A 17318-nucleotide genomic window follows, 5' to 3' on the forward strand; every position below is an offset into this window, starting at 1 on the left:
TCGAGGCTCGTGAAAGAGCTAACATTTATTTCACAAACAAATCAACCAGACAAACAAAATATACAAAAAGAGGGAGCGGAAGACAAGATGGGGAGAGAAGGGGAAGCACACAACCACAACATTTGAGAGCAGGGAGAAGTGTGGGAGGGAGAGGGCTTGGGGGCAGGAGGCGTGGGAAGGGGAGGGGGGGGGGGGGGGAGAGAGGTATAAAACACAAGGGGACCGAAATTAGCGGGGGTAGAAAAGATCAAGGTTTTGGATGGGGGAGGATAAGAGATGGTGGTGAACAGCTGTTTTAAAGACCTGGAGGGTGGAGTGGGATTGAAGAGAGTGAGGGAGTTTGTTCCAGAGGCGGGAGAAAAGAGGAATGAAGGAGTGAAGGTGAGCAGAAAGTCTTGATTTTGGCAGTTTAACCATAAGAGGGTTGCAGGCAGATCTTGTGCGACCTGTAGGAATATTTGGGGGACAGAGCCCAGAGAGGGCTGGGGGGGCAAGGCCAGAGAGGAGTCGGTAGAAGACGGAAAGACCACCAACCTGCCTGCGGTGGGTGAGTGAAAGGCCCTTGGAGTTAGCTTCATCGCGGGAGATTCCAATAATTCTGAACGCTTTGGTTTCAACAGCGTGAAGACGGGCTAGGTGTGAGGCAGGAGCACCAGACCAGAGGGGAGAGCAGTATTCCATAGAGCTGCGGATGAAAGCCTTGTATGTGGTGAGGAGCTCAGGTGTGCCAAGGAAGGACCGCACGACGGAGGATGCCCAATCGGCGACTGGCTTTGGAGGCCAGATTTGAAATGTGGTTTTCCCAGCAAAGATCATGGTAAATAGTGAGACCCAAAAGCTTGAGTGACAGAACTTCTTGGAGAGGATTATTCAGAAAGTGGATGGGAGGGTTTTCCAGTCGGTCGTCGTATTAATACAATCGTCGTATTATTGCTACACTTGTCAGATACTTCTGCCCTGATCAACAAAAAGTTATTATTCATCACGAGGAATCTGTGTCATCAAAAGTTGACTGGTGAGACCGTATTTTCCGTACTTGACAAGATGTTGAAGGACAACAACATACCTTGGGAAAATTCCGTGTCAATACTGATGGACTCTTGTCTTGTCATGAGAGGCTCCAAAAATGGAGTCGGAAAGAGAATGCAGAGTTGGAGTTGCTGGACATTGATGGAGATACATGTCGTCACACGCACATTGCTGCAAAAACATTTTGTGAGCCGTTTGAATATCACGTGTTGGGATTTTATCTCATATCTATACTACGATTTTAAATGGTCACTGGATTACTGAGAGGCTTTGCAGCGTGTATGTGCCAGACTTGGTGGGGTCAAGTATACCATTCCCATGTCTCTGATACTGTGCCACTATAACAATTGTTTTTTTTAACATCACAAGAATGTTGACTATTAACCCTAGGATGCATGGCTCAAGGGCATTCTATGGGCAGCCGGTGCCATTGGGCCCAAGCCATGCATCCTAGGGTCAAAGAATGTGGTTCACAGGTTGATACTACAAAACTAAGTTGATACTACAATATGAATTTTGAAAGAAGCAAAAGGTAAACTAGAACGGGACTAGGTTGATCGCATACCTCCACCAGGCTGAACAGTTTGTTTTTTATCCCACTAATAGGCCAGATCTGGATCCGGACCTGAACCAAAATCGAATCAGCTTGTTCTAGTCACTTAACCAACTCATCCAACTAGTTTTGTCCGAATCAGTCCATAACCTTTTGAGATAGCATGCTATATATCGGTTTGGGCCTATCTCTCAATGGTGAAGAATCACTTTAAAAATTCTAGTAACCAGATCTGGAACTTCACCAAAATCTAACCAATTCATCCTTGTTACACACCCAACCTGTCCACCAAATTCTGTCGCAATCCGTACACGACTTTCTGAGATATGCAACTCACAGACAAACGGTTCAATACATAACTTCCGTCCACCTTCGGTGGCAGAGGTAACAATAGAGATCAGTTAGATGTAGCAATCAGCATTTGTTTTCCACAATGTGGAAAGTACCAGTGACATGGGACTAAAACATCCTGATCATTATGGTCTTGTGTTCATCACACCACACGTTTTCTCATTTTTCAAATGCTCTTTTCAAATCGGAATTTTGGTTTTAAAAAATGCATTAGGAAGCAGGTGGACAGGTGTAATGGTTGATGGGATATGTTAAATCTAAAACCTACCTGTCCCATGCACAGGCTGGAAAAAAGGTTGTTTTTTTTGTTTGTTTGTTTTTTTTGTATACAAGATCGAGGCTCGTGAAAGAGCGAACATTAATCACACAGAAAGACAAACCGACACATAAAACATATAACATCGGGAGCGGTAGACAAGATGGGGTAGAGAGGGGGAAGGACACAAACACAACATTTGAGAGCAGGGACCGAGAGACATCGAGACATCGAGAGATCTGTGAGAGGGAGAGGGCTTTGGGGGGGGGGGGCATGGGAAGGGGGGGTCATGGGAAGGGGGGGGGGGGGGAAATGATGTTGTTGAGCCCTGTTTTTCATCGTAAAAAAAAAAACAAATTCTCCAAAGTTGCACGCATGCGTACGTGTGACTGACATTTTGCTTTGGCCGGTAATCGTATTTTTGGGAAATCTTTTCACTGAATTTTCTAACAAATTGGGGTGATTTTAAAGTCTAATTTCATTTTGACTGTGGTCACCGGAGATTGATAGGCAGAATTATTTTCAGTATTTAATGGCAACAATGATGGATAAAGCCGACCTCCCACAGATCTCTCGATGTCCCCGCTCTCAAATGTGTTTGCGTCTTTCCCCCTCTCTCCCCATCTTGTCTACCGCTCCACTTATTTTGTGTTTTATGTGTCGGTTTGACTTTTTGTGTGATTAATGGTAGCTCTTTCACGAGCCTCGATCTTGTATCCAAAAGAAAAAAGAAAAAAAAAAGTCATCACGGGAATTTTGTTTATAGCCACGCTCGTCCGAAGCAGCTGCGATTGGCTTGAACAGAGCATTGACTTGCTCGCCTCCTGCCACGCACCGTGCTGGCGCTTACATTGTATTGTGCATTGAATTACAATTACACCACATTACACTGCAATACACTGCATTGCATTGTGTATATTTATTGTGTAATTGCGAATGAAGTGTATATTTATTGCACTTTTCATATTTATCCTGTGGGAATTTAGCTTGTAGGCAAACAGATGCAACCCCCAACCGTTTAGTGAATATTTTATTGGTAAGTAAACCTAATCTTGACTTCTTTTTTTTCTCTCTGCAATTTCCTACATTTCATTTTTTTTCTGTCAGGTTCAGTTTTGCATTTTGAGTCAGATTCCATGAATTCCGTCCATTTACCATGAATTTCGATCGTGTAAAATCATTGGTGTTACTTTGTTGACGAAAGGAAACCAAACAAAAATGTTGAAATGAGTAGCAGAAATGAAACGGTGCAATTACCAAACCTGTAACAATGAATGTGTTCTTTACAGACGATTCCAAATTTGAACTGTTTGCCAATAAATCGTACTATTTATTCCCTTGAGGAACATGCCTCATTGGTCAGGGATTCATCTTCCAACATGACAATGACCCCAAGCATCCAGCCAATGCGGCGAAAAGCTATCTTGAACATCAAGAGGCTGATGGACCACTCAGGAAGATGCCTCGGCCTGCACAAAGGCCGAGGGTATGAACATCAAAGAACCATCGTTATGGGGTGGTTATTGATACTGAGAAAGTCAAACAGGAACTAAGCATCTTGGATGAAACGTGGATAGGGCCGCAGCATATTTCGGACAACATTCTACAATTATACGTGCTCGATACAAGTTTGCAAAGGGCTCGCGTACCACATACTAATGCACCGTACAACGTATTTGTGTAGTTTTTGTACATTTTACGGAATAATGCCTTCTGTGTATATACTATGTACATCTTTCAATGCAATTACTCAATATTTGTGCATATCCTTTGTGTTTCTATAATTGTGTGTGTGTGTGTGTGTGTGTGTGTGTGTGTTGGTGTGTGTGTGTGTTTCACTCACCTGTTTGTGAGTTTCATAAAAAAGGACGGTTGGTGCATGACTAGTGATGTAGAATTGCAAAAATAAATAAATAACGACTCCTCGAGAGCCGTTTTGGCCGTGAGCCTTCTGCGACGTGAGAAAACGGATTAATACTTTAATTCGGCACAGGGTCCTTTTCCTGCCTGAGAGATAGACAGTGAGAAAGTGACACATGATGGATTGAGACTTTGGGAAATTGGCGAAAGCCCATATTGCTACAGTCTTCAGTTTGCTGGCACCACGTGGGTATGCATAGTGTAGTTGTCGGCCCTGTGCCCAAATGTCCTGTTCTCTCCTCGCATAAAGCTCCCGGTCCCAGAAACGAGTTTTCCCAGCTCTCGGACCCAACAAAGCTGTTCATTGTCACACTGTAATGTTCCTTCCTTCCGCTGCCGTTAAGCCAAATCCCTTTGCCTTCTTCCCATTCATGTCACGTTCGTTGCCTCTTCATACCTCAGACTTTTCTGCCATATTACTGCCACCACCACATGCTCTGTTGCCCTTCCCACCTCTTCATGTTACTCTTCAAAGAACAGAATTGAACGTGTTTTCCACACTTTTCTTCGGAGTGCATTCCACATGACACCTGTAAATCTCATTGCAATGCCCTTTATGTAGGAATAGCATATTTCTAATAGATCCATATAATGACAAATTGGGAAGCGATTTTACTTGTCCAAAGCAAGTATACTTCTAACCAAAGCAGCAAATCCATGCTAAATAATGTTATGCCTATCTGTCGTGGTTCACTCCTGTTATCACACTAATCAAGGCCTTTTCCAAACTTTGTTTCTTCTTTACTCCATTCTTATCCTGGCAGAGTGGTGGCGAGTGCCTTCGTGCATTTGTGAGTGTGGCAGTAGAGCAAGTTGCAGCCTGGCGTGACGATCAAGGCCGTGGTGGTGTTTGGTATGTCCTGGGTGTTGTTGATCGGCTCTTAGACCCTCGGTCGTCGGAGTTTGCCGCAGCGTTTGCGGGTCGCCTCGTGTCTGGCCTGATTGCTCGGCTCGGATCGCAGCTCGGTGACAGCTTGGACCTAATGCTGCGTGCTGTGCTGAGCAAGATGCAGCAGGCCGAAACCCTCAGTGTCATGCAGGTGCGCCCAAGCAAAAGTAACATAAGTTTTAAAAAATTAGATTCATATCTGATTTACATTGGGCGTGCTGTGATATTTTCAAATGCACCAATTGGGTTCGAAATAGAGGTGTTGTTAGCATTTGACAGATGTCATGATCCCATTACTTTTTTGCACCTCTCCTTCCCAAACCTCATCCCTTTACCACTACCTCTCCTCCTTATTGCAGTCTTTGATCATGGTGTTTGCACACTTGGTTCACTCTCAGATGGATGCTGTGCTTGAGTTCCTATGCAACCTGCCTGGACCCACCGGAAAGCCGGCACTTGAGTTTGTCATGATTGAGTGGACGGGTCGGCAACATATGTTTTATGGACAGTACGAAGGGAAAGTCAGGTACAGCAAGCAGTTCCTGGTATGCTGAAATTGGTAGGCTGGTGTCAATAACGTTTCATTGCATATAAATAGGTCCATTCAGGTTATCTTACCTGGTTGACATTATTACCTCCACCACCAATGGTGGACGGAGATTATGTTTTCGCCCCTGTCTGTCTCTGTCTGTGTCTGTCTGTTTGTCTGTCTTTCTATGAGCAGGATATCTCAAAAAGTCATGGGCAGGTTGGGCCGAAACTTGCTGGGCAGGTTGGGTGTTTTATAAGGACGAAGTAATTATTCAATCTGGATCCTGATATAATTTTATTTTTTTTAGTGATTCTTCATAATTGAGAGATGGGGCCAAAACGATATGTAGCACAATCTTTCAAAAGGTTGTGGGTAGATTATGACAAAACTCGGTGGATGGGTTGGGGAGGTGACAAGGACAAGCCGATTCGATTTTGGTTAAGATCCAGATCCAGCCTATTAGTAGGATAAAAAAGTAAATTGTTCAGCCTGGCGGAGGTATGTGCTTGACCGAGTGCCGTTTTAGTTCCATTTGTGCTGATCCATTAACTTGCTTATGTAGGATCAAAAGTTGTACGTTGTACAAAAATAAAGCCGAGACATGAATAGCTTTGCTGTTTGAGGGTATTTTCACAATAGATTGTACATTAGGGGATTGGCAGAAAAAGAGTACGATAAACCTGGTGCCTCCAACTCAGCGTCCCTTTTATTTATTTTTCTTTTTGGTGGGCCGGAATAGGTTAAGGTCCCCGAAATTGGTGTTGCTTGGAGACAGCTAGACTGTCTGTCTTTGTATTTAGCAATTGCACCAATTCAGGTTTCAACATAAGGTCGCATCTGCTTCCATGAGAATCGTGTTGACTTTTCATTGCCAAAATTGTATGCCTCATGAAATAAGCCTTTTGCACCTTCTTTGCGAAAGAGAATTGCTCACATGTGGTGCCACGGCGGTGATTATATTAACCCTTTGCTCATCCAGCATTATTCTTGTGTTAGAGCAGCCTTTTTGGTATGCAAGACATAAGTTGCTTTCATGTCGATCTTGTTTATTGAGCTTTTCTTTTCACTTGAGGGAAAAGAGACATAAAGTAGATGCAAATCTCGTTTCTTAGTATTTGTGTCTTAAGATTTCGCACATTTTAAACAGAATCCCATGATGAACCGCATAAATAGCTCGTCTTATTGCTGCCAAAATAGGGTTTATTGTGCGATAAATATCGCGTTTACCTTGACTTCAAATAAAAAAGCAATTACAGAGTTATTAAACACCTTACCTAGTCTTGAGAAAAAAGGACATGGTTGGGGTCTGCATGCGGCTAATTTGATTGGTGAAATGCCGTAATATTTTGTCTAAGTACTGCTAAGCGTGAGGGTTTTGAAAGTGCCAAAAAGGCGATTTGTGTTCTGTAGTGTTCACATATACAATTCAATTGAAATAAAATAAAGATTTTAAATGTTATAGAAAAAAACTTTCTTCGGAAGTTTACCGCCATTGATGCAGCCTCCACTGTGTTTAACATGTTACATAGTTATTCGTGCTTGTTGCTTGTGTCCTTTATGACGTCCTAAAAACAAATTTCCTGTTTGGAATGATTTTCAATTTTGTTTCACTGCCAGAGAGGCAGACAGACTAAAAAATTTATCTTTCTCTTCTGTGTGCAGATGTGTCCATCAGGACAAGGTTCTGCACAATTTGCCAAATTTCGAGCCAAATATTACTTAACTACAGGTTCATTTTCTGATTCACATTCCGATTTGTGTTCAAAATTTAACATTCATTAACAATAAAGTTGTTCCTCAATCAAAAACTGATGCTGATGACTGATGATGAATCAAAATCTGATGACAGACAGACAGGCAAATTGGACCAATTGCTTAAACCCGCTGTTCGCTTCATGATTGGGGTAGAAATAGATGTGCATTGCAGCTCAGCAAAGACAATTCATTTACCAGTGTGATTCCGTAGCCATGCAAAGCCGTTTCTTCAGGCTTATCTGGCTCACCCTCCTTTTTGCCTTAATTCTGGCAGTTTACCTATCACCTGCCTTCTTAATTCCATGTTTGCGATAATTAACTTCCTTGCGGGACCATATTTGAAGATGTAGATGGGCCCCATTTGAGCTACAGGGCCAATGCACCTATTTTTTTTCTCTCTCTAATACCGAATACCCAATCATGTCTCTGCTTGACAAGTGTAACAAATAAGTGTCACTTATGTAACACATTTTTTTTGTATCTGGCAACTGGGGATTTATAAACAAAAGGAAAACCTTTCGTGGACACAATATCGAGGCTCGTGGAGGAGCAAGAACACAGAATGGATCAGGAGGTAACAGAACGTAAAGAACAGTAGAAATCGAGGGGGGGGGGGGGGGGGAGTGCACCGACAACAGGGCCGAGGGACAAGATAGTGGGAGACTGGAGAAATAAGGTATGTGGGGAAGATTGATTGTTGGGGAGGACATACATGCTGGATAAGATGGATACACCTGCAAACTGTCAGGAAGGAAAAACTGGAAACTTGGAAATAGGTGGGTTTGGGAAGGGTTAACGGGGGTGGAAATATCATGGTTATGGATGGTTAACACTAGAGACGGTGTCTGGCAGGTATTTTGAAGCCCTGGAAGAAAGAATGAGATGTTCCATGGTTTGGGGGAGGTGAGTAGCAGATGAGTGGAGGTGAGCAGTGAGTCTGGATTTTGGGAGTTCCACCAGAAAGTGTGGGGAAGGAGAGTGGGAGGGGGCAGAGGGTGAGTTAAACAAACCACGGAAAGGGTAGAGGGTGCAAGACCTGAACAGAGGGGGTAGAGGACAGAAAGATGACCGACCTGCATACAATAGGAAAGTGATAGACCCAGAGACTCGGCTTCGTCGTCAGAGATTCCAATGAACTTGAAGGTCTTGGTTTGCACAGCATCAATCTGAGCAAGGTGTGAGGTAGGGGCGCCAGCCCAAAGGGGAGAGCAGTACTCCATCAAGCTGCAGATGAAGGCCGATAAACGTTTATCTGTGCTAAGGAAAGACTTTGCATGGCGTAGCCTGACCAGTTGATGACTGGCTTTGAAGGCCAGCTTTGACACCTGGTTTCACCAAGAAAGGTCATAGCTGCTGGTTCGGCCCAAACGTTTGGGTAACTGAACTTGAAGAGGATTGTTAGGAAAGTAGATCAGAGGGTTTGCCACACAGTCCTTTCAGAGAGACAGTGAGTGTGTGAGATTTGTCAGGATTGAAAGACATATTCCAAATGTTTGACCCACTTATTATTCTCTCAAAGTCTGCAGAGAGGGAAGAGGCTGCTGTATACCTATCTGAAGGATGAGAGATGTTATGAGTTATGACAGAGGGTGTACTCATCAGCAAAGAGATAAAGGGGATTTTTCCAGAGTCAGAGCGGTCGTCGATGAAGATTAGGAACAACACTGGGCCCAAAACACTGTCTTGGGGCACTCCAGCCTGGTGGACCACACTGTTATCGGGGTTTGGGGTGGCTGAGATTGGGGGTGGCAGGGAGTGTGATTCTTGTAAAGATTCTGTGGTAATGAAGAGATTGATCTTGTTTGTTACAAAGAGGACCTATTCGGGTAGTTTCGCATTTCTTTTACCTCAACGTTTGTGTTCCAGTGCCATTGCGTTGTGCAAGCTGCTGCAGCATGGAGTAGCCACGCATGACCTGCGCCTCCAGGACATCACAGTCCGTGGAGATCAGGTGTTTTCTCCATCCGAGGGGATCCGAACACGCTCCAAAACTGCTCGGGGGCAGGGTAAATGCCCACACCACATTCCTGTCAGTCTGTAACTCTTTAATCTTATTTTGCCATAATCTCCATCCCAATTTGTGGTTTACTTTTACGTCTCATCAACCACCCTCCTCCCCAATGATTTGTCACCAAAGAACCATGAGGGGGGCAAAATAGTTCAAGTTGAGAAGCAGACATTGGACTTTGTAGTTCAAGTTAGTCAATTTATTTCTAGAAAATGTATTTTTTCAATTTATAAGATTCAGTAATGCAATATGACAGATAGAATGCACACTTTAATCTGAACTTTCCAACCCAGTTATCGTATTTATTGTTGATTTTTTTTCCTGCTGCTCTCTGTGGACATTTGGAAACTGTCAGCCCCATAGCTATCAAATTGGCACCATGAAAATGACTGACCACTGTTCTCCTCTATTATGCAGTGCCTGAGCGTTGGACTGTCATCCCGTTGCCCATTAAGATCTATAAGCTGCTAGTTAATGAGCTTTCAGTCGTCATGGAGAGCAGCGCATCTCGTCGAACTTCAGCAGGTGGGGATTTGGCCCTCTTTTTCGGCCACCTACATAAACTTTACCACCTTCTTTTGGTTTGCTGACCTTTCTCCCTCCCCATCCTAGAAACAGCAATGATTGATGTATTCCTGGATGAGATCTTTTTTCTTTTTTTTTACAAAGTGTCAATCTTTGATCTGTCTCAAAATGCTGTCTTTCATGTAATTAGTCATCAGCTCCCAATTTGACCCAACTTTGAATGTCAGCACTCCACCTGCCATCCCTTGTGGCTGGCTGTGCCCACATTAAGCAGCCACATGTGGGGCATGGCCCAACCAAACCAAACGTGCGGCCTGGCCCAGCCAAATCAAACGTGTGGCCTGGCCAAACCAAACATGTGGCCTGGCTCAACCAAACCAAACATGGGGCCTGGCCCAACCAAACCAAACATGTGGCCTGGCCCAACCAAACCAAACATGGGGCCTGGCCCAACCAAACCAAACATGTGGCCTGGCCCAACCAAACCAAACATGTGGCCTGGCCCAACCAAACCTGGGGCCTGCCCAACCAAACCAAACACGTGGCCTGGCCCAACCAAACCAAACATGTGGCCTGGCCCAACCAAACCAAACATGTGGCCTGGCCCAACCAAACCAAACATGTGGCCTGGCCCAACCAAACCAAACATGTGGCCTGGCCCAACCAAATAAAACGTGCTGCCTGGCCCAACCAAATAAAACATGCTGCCTGGCCCAACCAAATAAAACGTGCTGCCTGGCCCAACCAAACCAAATGTGTGGCCTGGCCCAACCAAATGTGTGGCCTGGCCCAAACAAACGATTGGCTTTGCCGAATCAAACGTGTCACTTTGCCAAATCAACACACTTTGTTTGAATGCCTGAGCTGTTTCCCAGTCATTGCTGGTTCATTATCCCTCTCAAACCTCTGGAGCCATGCCACAAATGACTTTTAATGGCCCCCACTGAGACTACGGGGTTTTTGCCCTGAAGCTGCAATTCACTGCAACTGCTTGTGTTACTCCCCTGTTTCCTCACGCCTTTAATTCCCTTCACCAGACTTATTTCATTTATTCCCTTCACATCATGCCCTCTTCCTGGCACTGTTCATTCCCATCTTTCTTCTCTTACCAAAACATTGACTTTGGTTATCATGACCCAACTGATTGAATGCTGATTTGGATCTAGATCTAACATTTTAGACAAATTAGCACAATGTTACGGAGTCCTCAAGGATCTCCTGGTCTCGGTAACCTCCGAACCCCGAGAGGAACCCCGGCAGAAAAAATATGTTACCCTGTGGTGAAAATCAATAGTGAAACTACACCCATGATTATAAATGAACAAACTTGTATTATAAATCACACACAGGTATAACGGTACAACAAATGGCCATTAAGAGTGCACTCTATACATCCCTTGTATAAAGTCAGGTCACTCACGGCACGGCCAGCGAGTGCAACGACACTCCTCAATGTCTCTATGACTTTTCCCAAGGCGAATAGGATTCGCTCCAGCGGTCGATGGAACGAAATCCGGTCGAAGCCCGAATCTCGCTCTCCAGTCGATCTCCGAAGCGTGTACAGTGGGCAAGGGTGCTCTTCCCACCAAACTGTACAACGGCACCCTCCAGAGGCGCACCTTCACCGCTCCCTCAGCAAACCGCAACGTAATTGGAAATGAAGCGGTCGCACCCACTCATCCCCGACAGGCGGTAGGATGTTGGGGGTGAAGATGACACGAAGCAAACGTTCACAGGTGTCCGAAGCACGGGGTTCAAAATGGCAGACGGCTCTGGCTTGAGCCGATGCGACGAGGCAAGGATTCGTCGGAATCTCAGCGCCCCAAATCTGTCTACGCAGATTTCTCCACTCCAGCGAATATTCTTATCGCCGGACGTCCCTTCCAGGAACTCAAAATCCCCTTGCGGCTGTTGGTAAACCTGGTTCGTTACGGAGCGCTGACATCACGCGTCCTCTCCAACTTGGTTCGCGCTGCTTCTTCCTCTTCACCTCATTGTCTTCTCCTTCGGTTTCATGTTTCACTTACAGTTATCCTTTTTAACTTTTGATAACCGTTCGTGAATAATAACCCTTGTGAAACTAATAATAATACATAATATCAGAAACATGTCCAGTGGGTGAAAACCACCCCAGCGGAAGTGACGAATCCGTAACACTTCCCCCCCTCAAGAAAGAAAGTTTGAACACAGCGAAAACTTTCTTTGCATGCAAACTTTTTAAAAACAAAAGTAAATTCACAATCCAAATCATCAATTCCCATTGGCAACAATTATCAACATCTCAAAAATAAAGCAACAAAATTTCACACAACCCACAGAGATTTCCAAAGTTAATTCACTCTGGACAAAGCATCAGCAATGACATTGTCCCTGCCCTTTACGTGCTCAATTTCCAAGTTAAACTCCTGCAAAGCCAAACTCCATCTCATCACCCTCTGATTTTTACTTTCAGTTTCTTGTGAATGAAGGTTAAGGGGTGGTGATCCAAAATCCAAAGGCCAGCCAATCTATAGCACTTTTCCCGGGAGGCCGAGCTGAAGGCCAGGTTCCATGGTGGTTGGGTGGTACCTCTCCCCGTTCTCTCATTAACTCCAACTCCTTGACTTTAATTTCCTGCTGACGTGCCAATTCACGGTCCTTTAACTCCCTTTCGGCTTTTCTCTCCTCTGCTTCGAGTTCTCTTGCAGCTCTCCTTTCCTCTGCTTTTTTGTCTTCTAACCTTTCCTGGAGTTCTCTTTCAACTCTCCTTTCCTCTGCTTTTTTCTCTTCTAACCTTTCCTGGAGTTCTCTTTCCTGTACTGTTAACCTTTCCTGGAGTTCTCTTTCCTGTACTTTTAACCTTTCCTGGAGTTCTCTTTCCACTCTCCTTTCCTCTGTTTTTTTTCTCTTGTAACCTTTCCTGGCTCTTCAATTGCATCTCCGTTTTTTGGAGCTCCACACTTTCTTGTTCTTCTGGTAACCAATCCAAGGCTTCCTCTCTCCATGTTCCTAGTTCCACCATAGATTCTATCACCACTGTCTGCATCTCTGTTTTCTTCATTTTAGCTCGGATCTCCAAGCTAAAATGTTTGCCCACCCAATATCAAGAGTTCCGATTTTAGTAACGCTCGGAACTGTGCCTCACGAGGGGTCGCTGTAAACTTCTCTGCGTCAAACTCCATGGTGACTATCCGTTAACACCTGTTAACCTTCACACAAGAAATTTCCAAAAAAAACACAAAAATATTTTTGACATGTTGGGGGTGAAGATGACACGAAGCAAATGTTCACAGGTGTCCGAAGCACGGGGTTCAAAATGGCAGACGGCTCTGGCTTGAGCCGATGCGATAAGGTAAGGATTCGTCGGAATCTCAGCGCCCCAAATCTGTCTACGCAGATTTCTCCACTCCAGCGAATATTCTTATCGCCGGACGTCCCTTCCAGGAACTCAAAATCCCCCCGCGGCTGTCGGTAAACCTGGTTCGTTACGGAGCGCTGACGTCACGCGTCCTCTCCAACTTGGTTCACACTGATTCTTCCTCTTCACCTCATTGTCTTCTCCTTCGGTTTCCTGTTTCACTTACAGTTATCCTTTTTAACTTTTGATAACCGTTCGTGAATAATAAACCTTGTGAAACTAATAATAATACATAATATCAGAAACATGTCCAGTGGGTGAAAACCACCTCAGCGGAAGTGATGAATCCGTAACAACAATCTTTCATCTTGTCTTGCTTTGGCTGGAGGAAGCTTTGTAAGTTTAGATACCCGGATAATTGTAGCCCAAACAATTATAAGTTTAGATAAATTGCATTAACACAGTGCTTGTAACATCCTTCATGTTTTCAGTGAAGCTGAAACATATGATGATTGACATATGATGTCAATCATATGACAAATGTAGGTTTTTTTCGTGACTGTTGTCTCCTGATTAACAATTAGGATTCAAACGTTTTCTCCTAATGGTCCTAAGCATTTTGGTACCTTCTTCAAAATGTTTCACTTCTGTCTGCATTGGAAGCAGGTACTAGTGAAGAGTTGGAGTCTTTTGAAGAAGAAGAAGATGAGGTTGAGGATGAAGAGGAGGTTGATGACGATGATGATGTTACTGGTCAGACACTGTCGGAGCTGTTTGGAGTTGGTATTGGTTGCAGATACGGTGAGATGTCTGTTTTTACTGCTGTTAGACATTGTTCGTTGTTACCTGCGCCACCTAAGGTTGAAAGTTTTGTCATTTGTCGGTCTGTGTCGTTTGTTTGTTTGGCTGCGAGTGCTATAACTCACAAACGCTTTCAGCTATCTTTGTCAAAACTTTCCCAGAGGATTCCGAACAAAAGTGGGGCTGTCAATGTTATTTGACTATATATGTCAAAGGTCAAGGTGACAGTGATGCTTGACCTTATGCCCCACAGCAGCGTGGAAGAGACCACGCAAAGCCCCGTCCACTGATTGACTATTCCTAACTGTCATTACTGAGCCACTGGTGGGAAAGATATCGTCAAAATGACCATGTTCAAAAGTCAAGATTCACTCAATTTTCATCATAGCTGGCATGCTACAGCTTGCCGCCTACTTGTTTTGTTGATGTCTCGTTTGTATGTTTGCTATGACAAAAATTGAAAATTTTCATCATATGTCGGTCTGTCTCATTTGTTATGATGAAAATTAAAAAAAAATTGTCATATGCCTGTCTGTTTCGTTTGTTTGCCTGAGTGCGATAACACGTGAACGCTTTCAGCTATCTTCGTCAAACTTTACCAGAGGATTCCCAAGGACAAAATAGAGGCTGTCGATGTTTCTTGACTATATAGGTCATAGGTCAAAGGTCAAGGTTCTCTCGTTTTGGCGATATCTCGGCCATCTCGGAATTTGGGCACAATAGTGTACAAGTGCTTTGGCTATAAAGGGTATTTTTGATTTATTTATCAATCAATTAATCGATTAATTATTTAATTTTTTGATTAATTACTTTATTAATTTGCAAAAAGTTACAGAATCGGATGAAACAGTGGTGGTTTAGGAATTCAATATTAGCCTATTGATAAAGAAATGAATTCTTTTACGATTATTATTTATTTCGTTTAATTACACAATTAATCCATCAATTACTGATTCTCTCGATTTTCATCATACCTGTCAGGCTATCATGCTGTCTGACTTATTGTGCCTTCTTGTCTGTTTTTCTGTCTGTCTGTTTGTCTGTGAGCTGGATATCTCAAAAGGTTATGGACGGATTGGGACGAATTTCGGTGGACAGGTTGGGTGTGAGTGTGTGACAAGGAGGAATTGATCACATTCTGGTGAAGATCTGGATTCGGATACTACAATTTTTACCTCCACACTGATGGTAGATGGAGGTTATGTTTTCAGGTTGTCCGTTTGGATGAGTGTCCGTCTTTCTGTCTTTCTTTCTGTCTGTGATAGGTTTTAGTTACCACGATAACTTAAGAATGTCTGAAGGGATCGAAGTCAAACTTTGTGGAATTATGTATAATGATATAAAGATAAACTGATTAAATTATGGGGGCAAGAGGTCAAAGGTCAGAGGTCCCATTTGGTAAAAAAAAAAAATGATGTTACCCCTTACTTGTGAAGCAGTGATAACTTAGTACAAGTATATATTATTAGTAAAGGTACTCGGCATTGCCGGGCAACGCACAATCGCTTCGCTAAAGGAATATTAAGAGGGGGGAGAGAGTGGAGGGGATTGGGGAAAGAGAGGAGGGGAGTGGGGGTGAGAGGAGGAGCAGGAGGAGGGGTGAGCAGGGATCAGGAGTAGGGGTGAGCATGGATCAGGAGGTGGGGTGATCATGGAGCAGGAGTAGGGGTGAGCAGGGATCAGGAGTAGGGGTGAGCAATTGAGCATGGATCAGGAGGTGGGGTGATAATGGAGCAGGAGTAGGGGTGAGCAGGGATCAGGAGGTGGGGTGAGCAGGGAGCAGGAGTTGGGGTGAGCAGGGAGCATGAGTTGGGGTGAGCAGGGAGCAGGAGGATGGGGAGAGGGAGGAGGAGGTGACAGACCAGGAGGAGGGAGCAGGGGTGTTCGTTCCATTACCAAAAATTTTGCAGAGCACTCGTCAAGTGGTTTAAAACTTCCAACGAAACAGTTGATAAGGAATGGCCAGCTTGGCAAGCGGTTGGTGATTTGTACTTCTGAAGATCAGGCATTCAATGATGAGCGCATGGAATTCACTTGTCCCTTGCTTTACTCATTGTAATCCTCCAATTATGTTAATTGTTCTTTTTGTTCAATATTTAATTTGGTTTAATTTGCCTTCCTAACTCTGGGAATTTCCTTCAAGGAGTATCTAGGCACGGCTGCGGCAGCCTTCATGGCTGTCATGCTGGTTAATTATTTTTGATGCACTCAATAAAGTTACACTTTCAGCACATTCCTTTATGTTTTCTTCACTCAATGTAATTGTTGGAACAGTACAAAAAGTTCAGTTTAATGCTTTGGGAATATGATGAAGGAGGAAGGACAGCCCTGCGTAAAGCTTAGTTAAAAGATATACGCTCAAAAGAATCGGTAATTTCTTAAAATCCACAGACTTCACTCAAGATTTCAACACTTATTTAGTCTTCAAAATCCGATCCTCAAACCCAAACCCAGATTTTGATTATATATTTTAATTGGTCCATGAGAGTAGATTGTGTTTCCAAGGTAAGGCACGTTTGGTTAGGCCAAAACAAAATGGTGGCTTAAGAACTAAGTGATATGATAGAGGGCTGACCAAGATGGTGCACCGCCATTTTGGTAAGTCTTAATTTGTTTTTTTTTGTGTGATGGGCATCCCATAAGTTAACTTTAAAAAGGGGGTTTAAAAACACCCACACACCCAGTTTTCATTAATGCACTCCCTTGGAGTTCGATAAGTATGCATGCAAAGTTTCGGGCTGATATGTTTCATGGTTTTGGAGTTATGGAGGAGACGCACAGACATGGACACACATTGCCTTTTATTATTATAGATGATGCAGAGATGAACTGATTATATTTCTGCATCAAATGTCAAAGTTCAGAGGTCATGTCAGGGGAAAATGTGATAGTTGAGAACACCTGAAGGGATTTCAATCAAACTTGGTACTACTACAAGTTGTATAATGATGTAAATATGAACTGATTAGATTCTTGTGTCAAAAGGTCAGAGGTCAGTGGTGGTTCGGTAATTTACGCGATTCTTCACCATTGAAAGATGGGGCCAAAAAACGATAGTGTATACGTATATCAAGATATCGCAAACAGTTATGGGGCGGATTTGAACGAAACTTGGTGGATGAGCTTGGTGGTGATAAGAACAAGCCGATTCAATTTTGGTTAAGGATCCAGATGCAGATCCGGCCTATCAGTGGGATACAAAACATAAACTGTTCATTCAGCCTTGTGAAGGTGTGTGCTCTACTGAGTGCCGTTCTAGTTTGTTTGTCATTGTTGCGCGAGTGGACATCAAGGCAGTCATTGAGCAATTATGATCTATTTTTTGTTTGTTCTTACAGATATCCCCACCCCACCCACCACTA

General features: G+C 43.7%; 1 protein-coding gene across 1 annotated transcript in view; it reads left to right on the forward strand.

The window, feature by feature from the left end:
• IPO9 (importin 9) overlaps positions 1-17318 on the forward strand; it is a 183373-nt gene that overhangs the window by 158141 nt on the left and 7914 nt on the right. Inside the window, 5 exon segments of the mRNA XM_078776372.1 lie at positions 4874-5149; positions 5358-5524; positions 9152-9291; positions 9711-9818; positions 13822-13956. Coding sequence (XP_078632498.1) covers positions 4874-5149; positions 5358-5524; positions 9152-9291; positions 9711-9818; positions 13822-13956 — 826 coding nt within the window.

Source organism: Myxine glutinosa, chromosome 4 (assembly GCF_964187855.1).
Source record: "Myxine glutinosa chromosome 4, kmMyxGlut1.1, whole genome shotgun sequence".
Lineage (NCBI taxonomy): Eukaryota > Metazoa > Chordata > Myxini > Myxiniformes > Myxinidae > Myxine > Myxine glutinosa.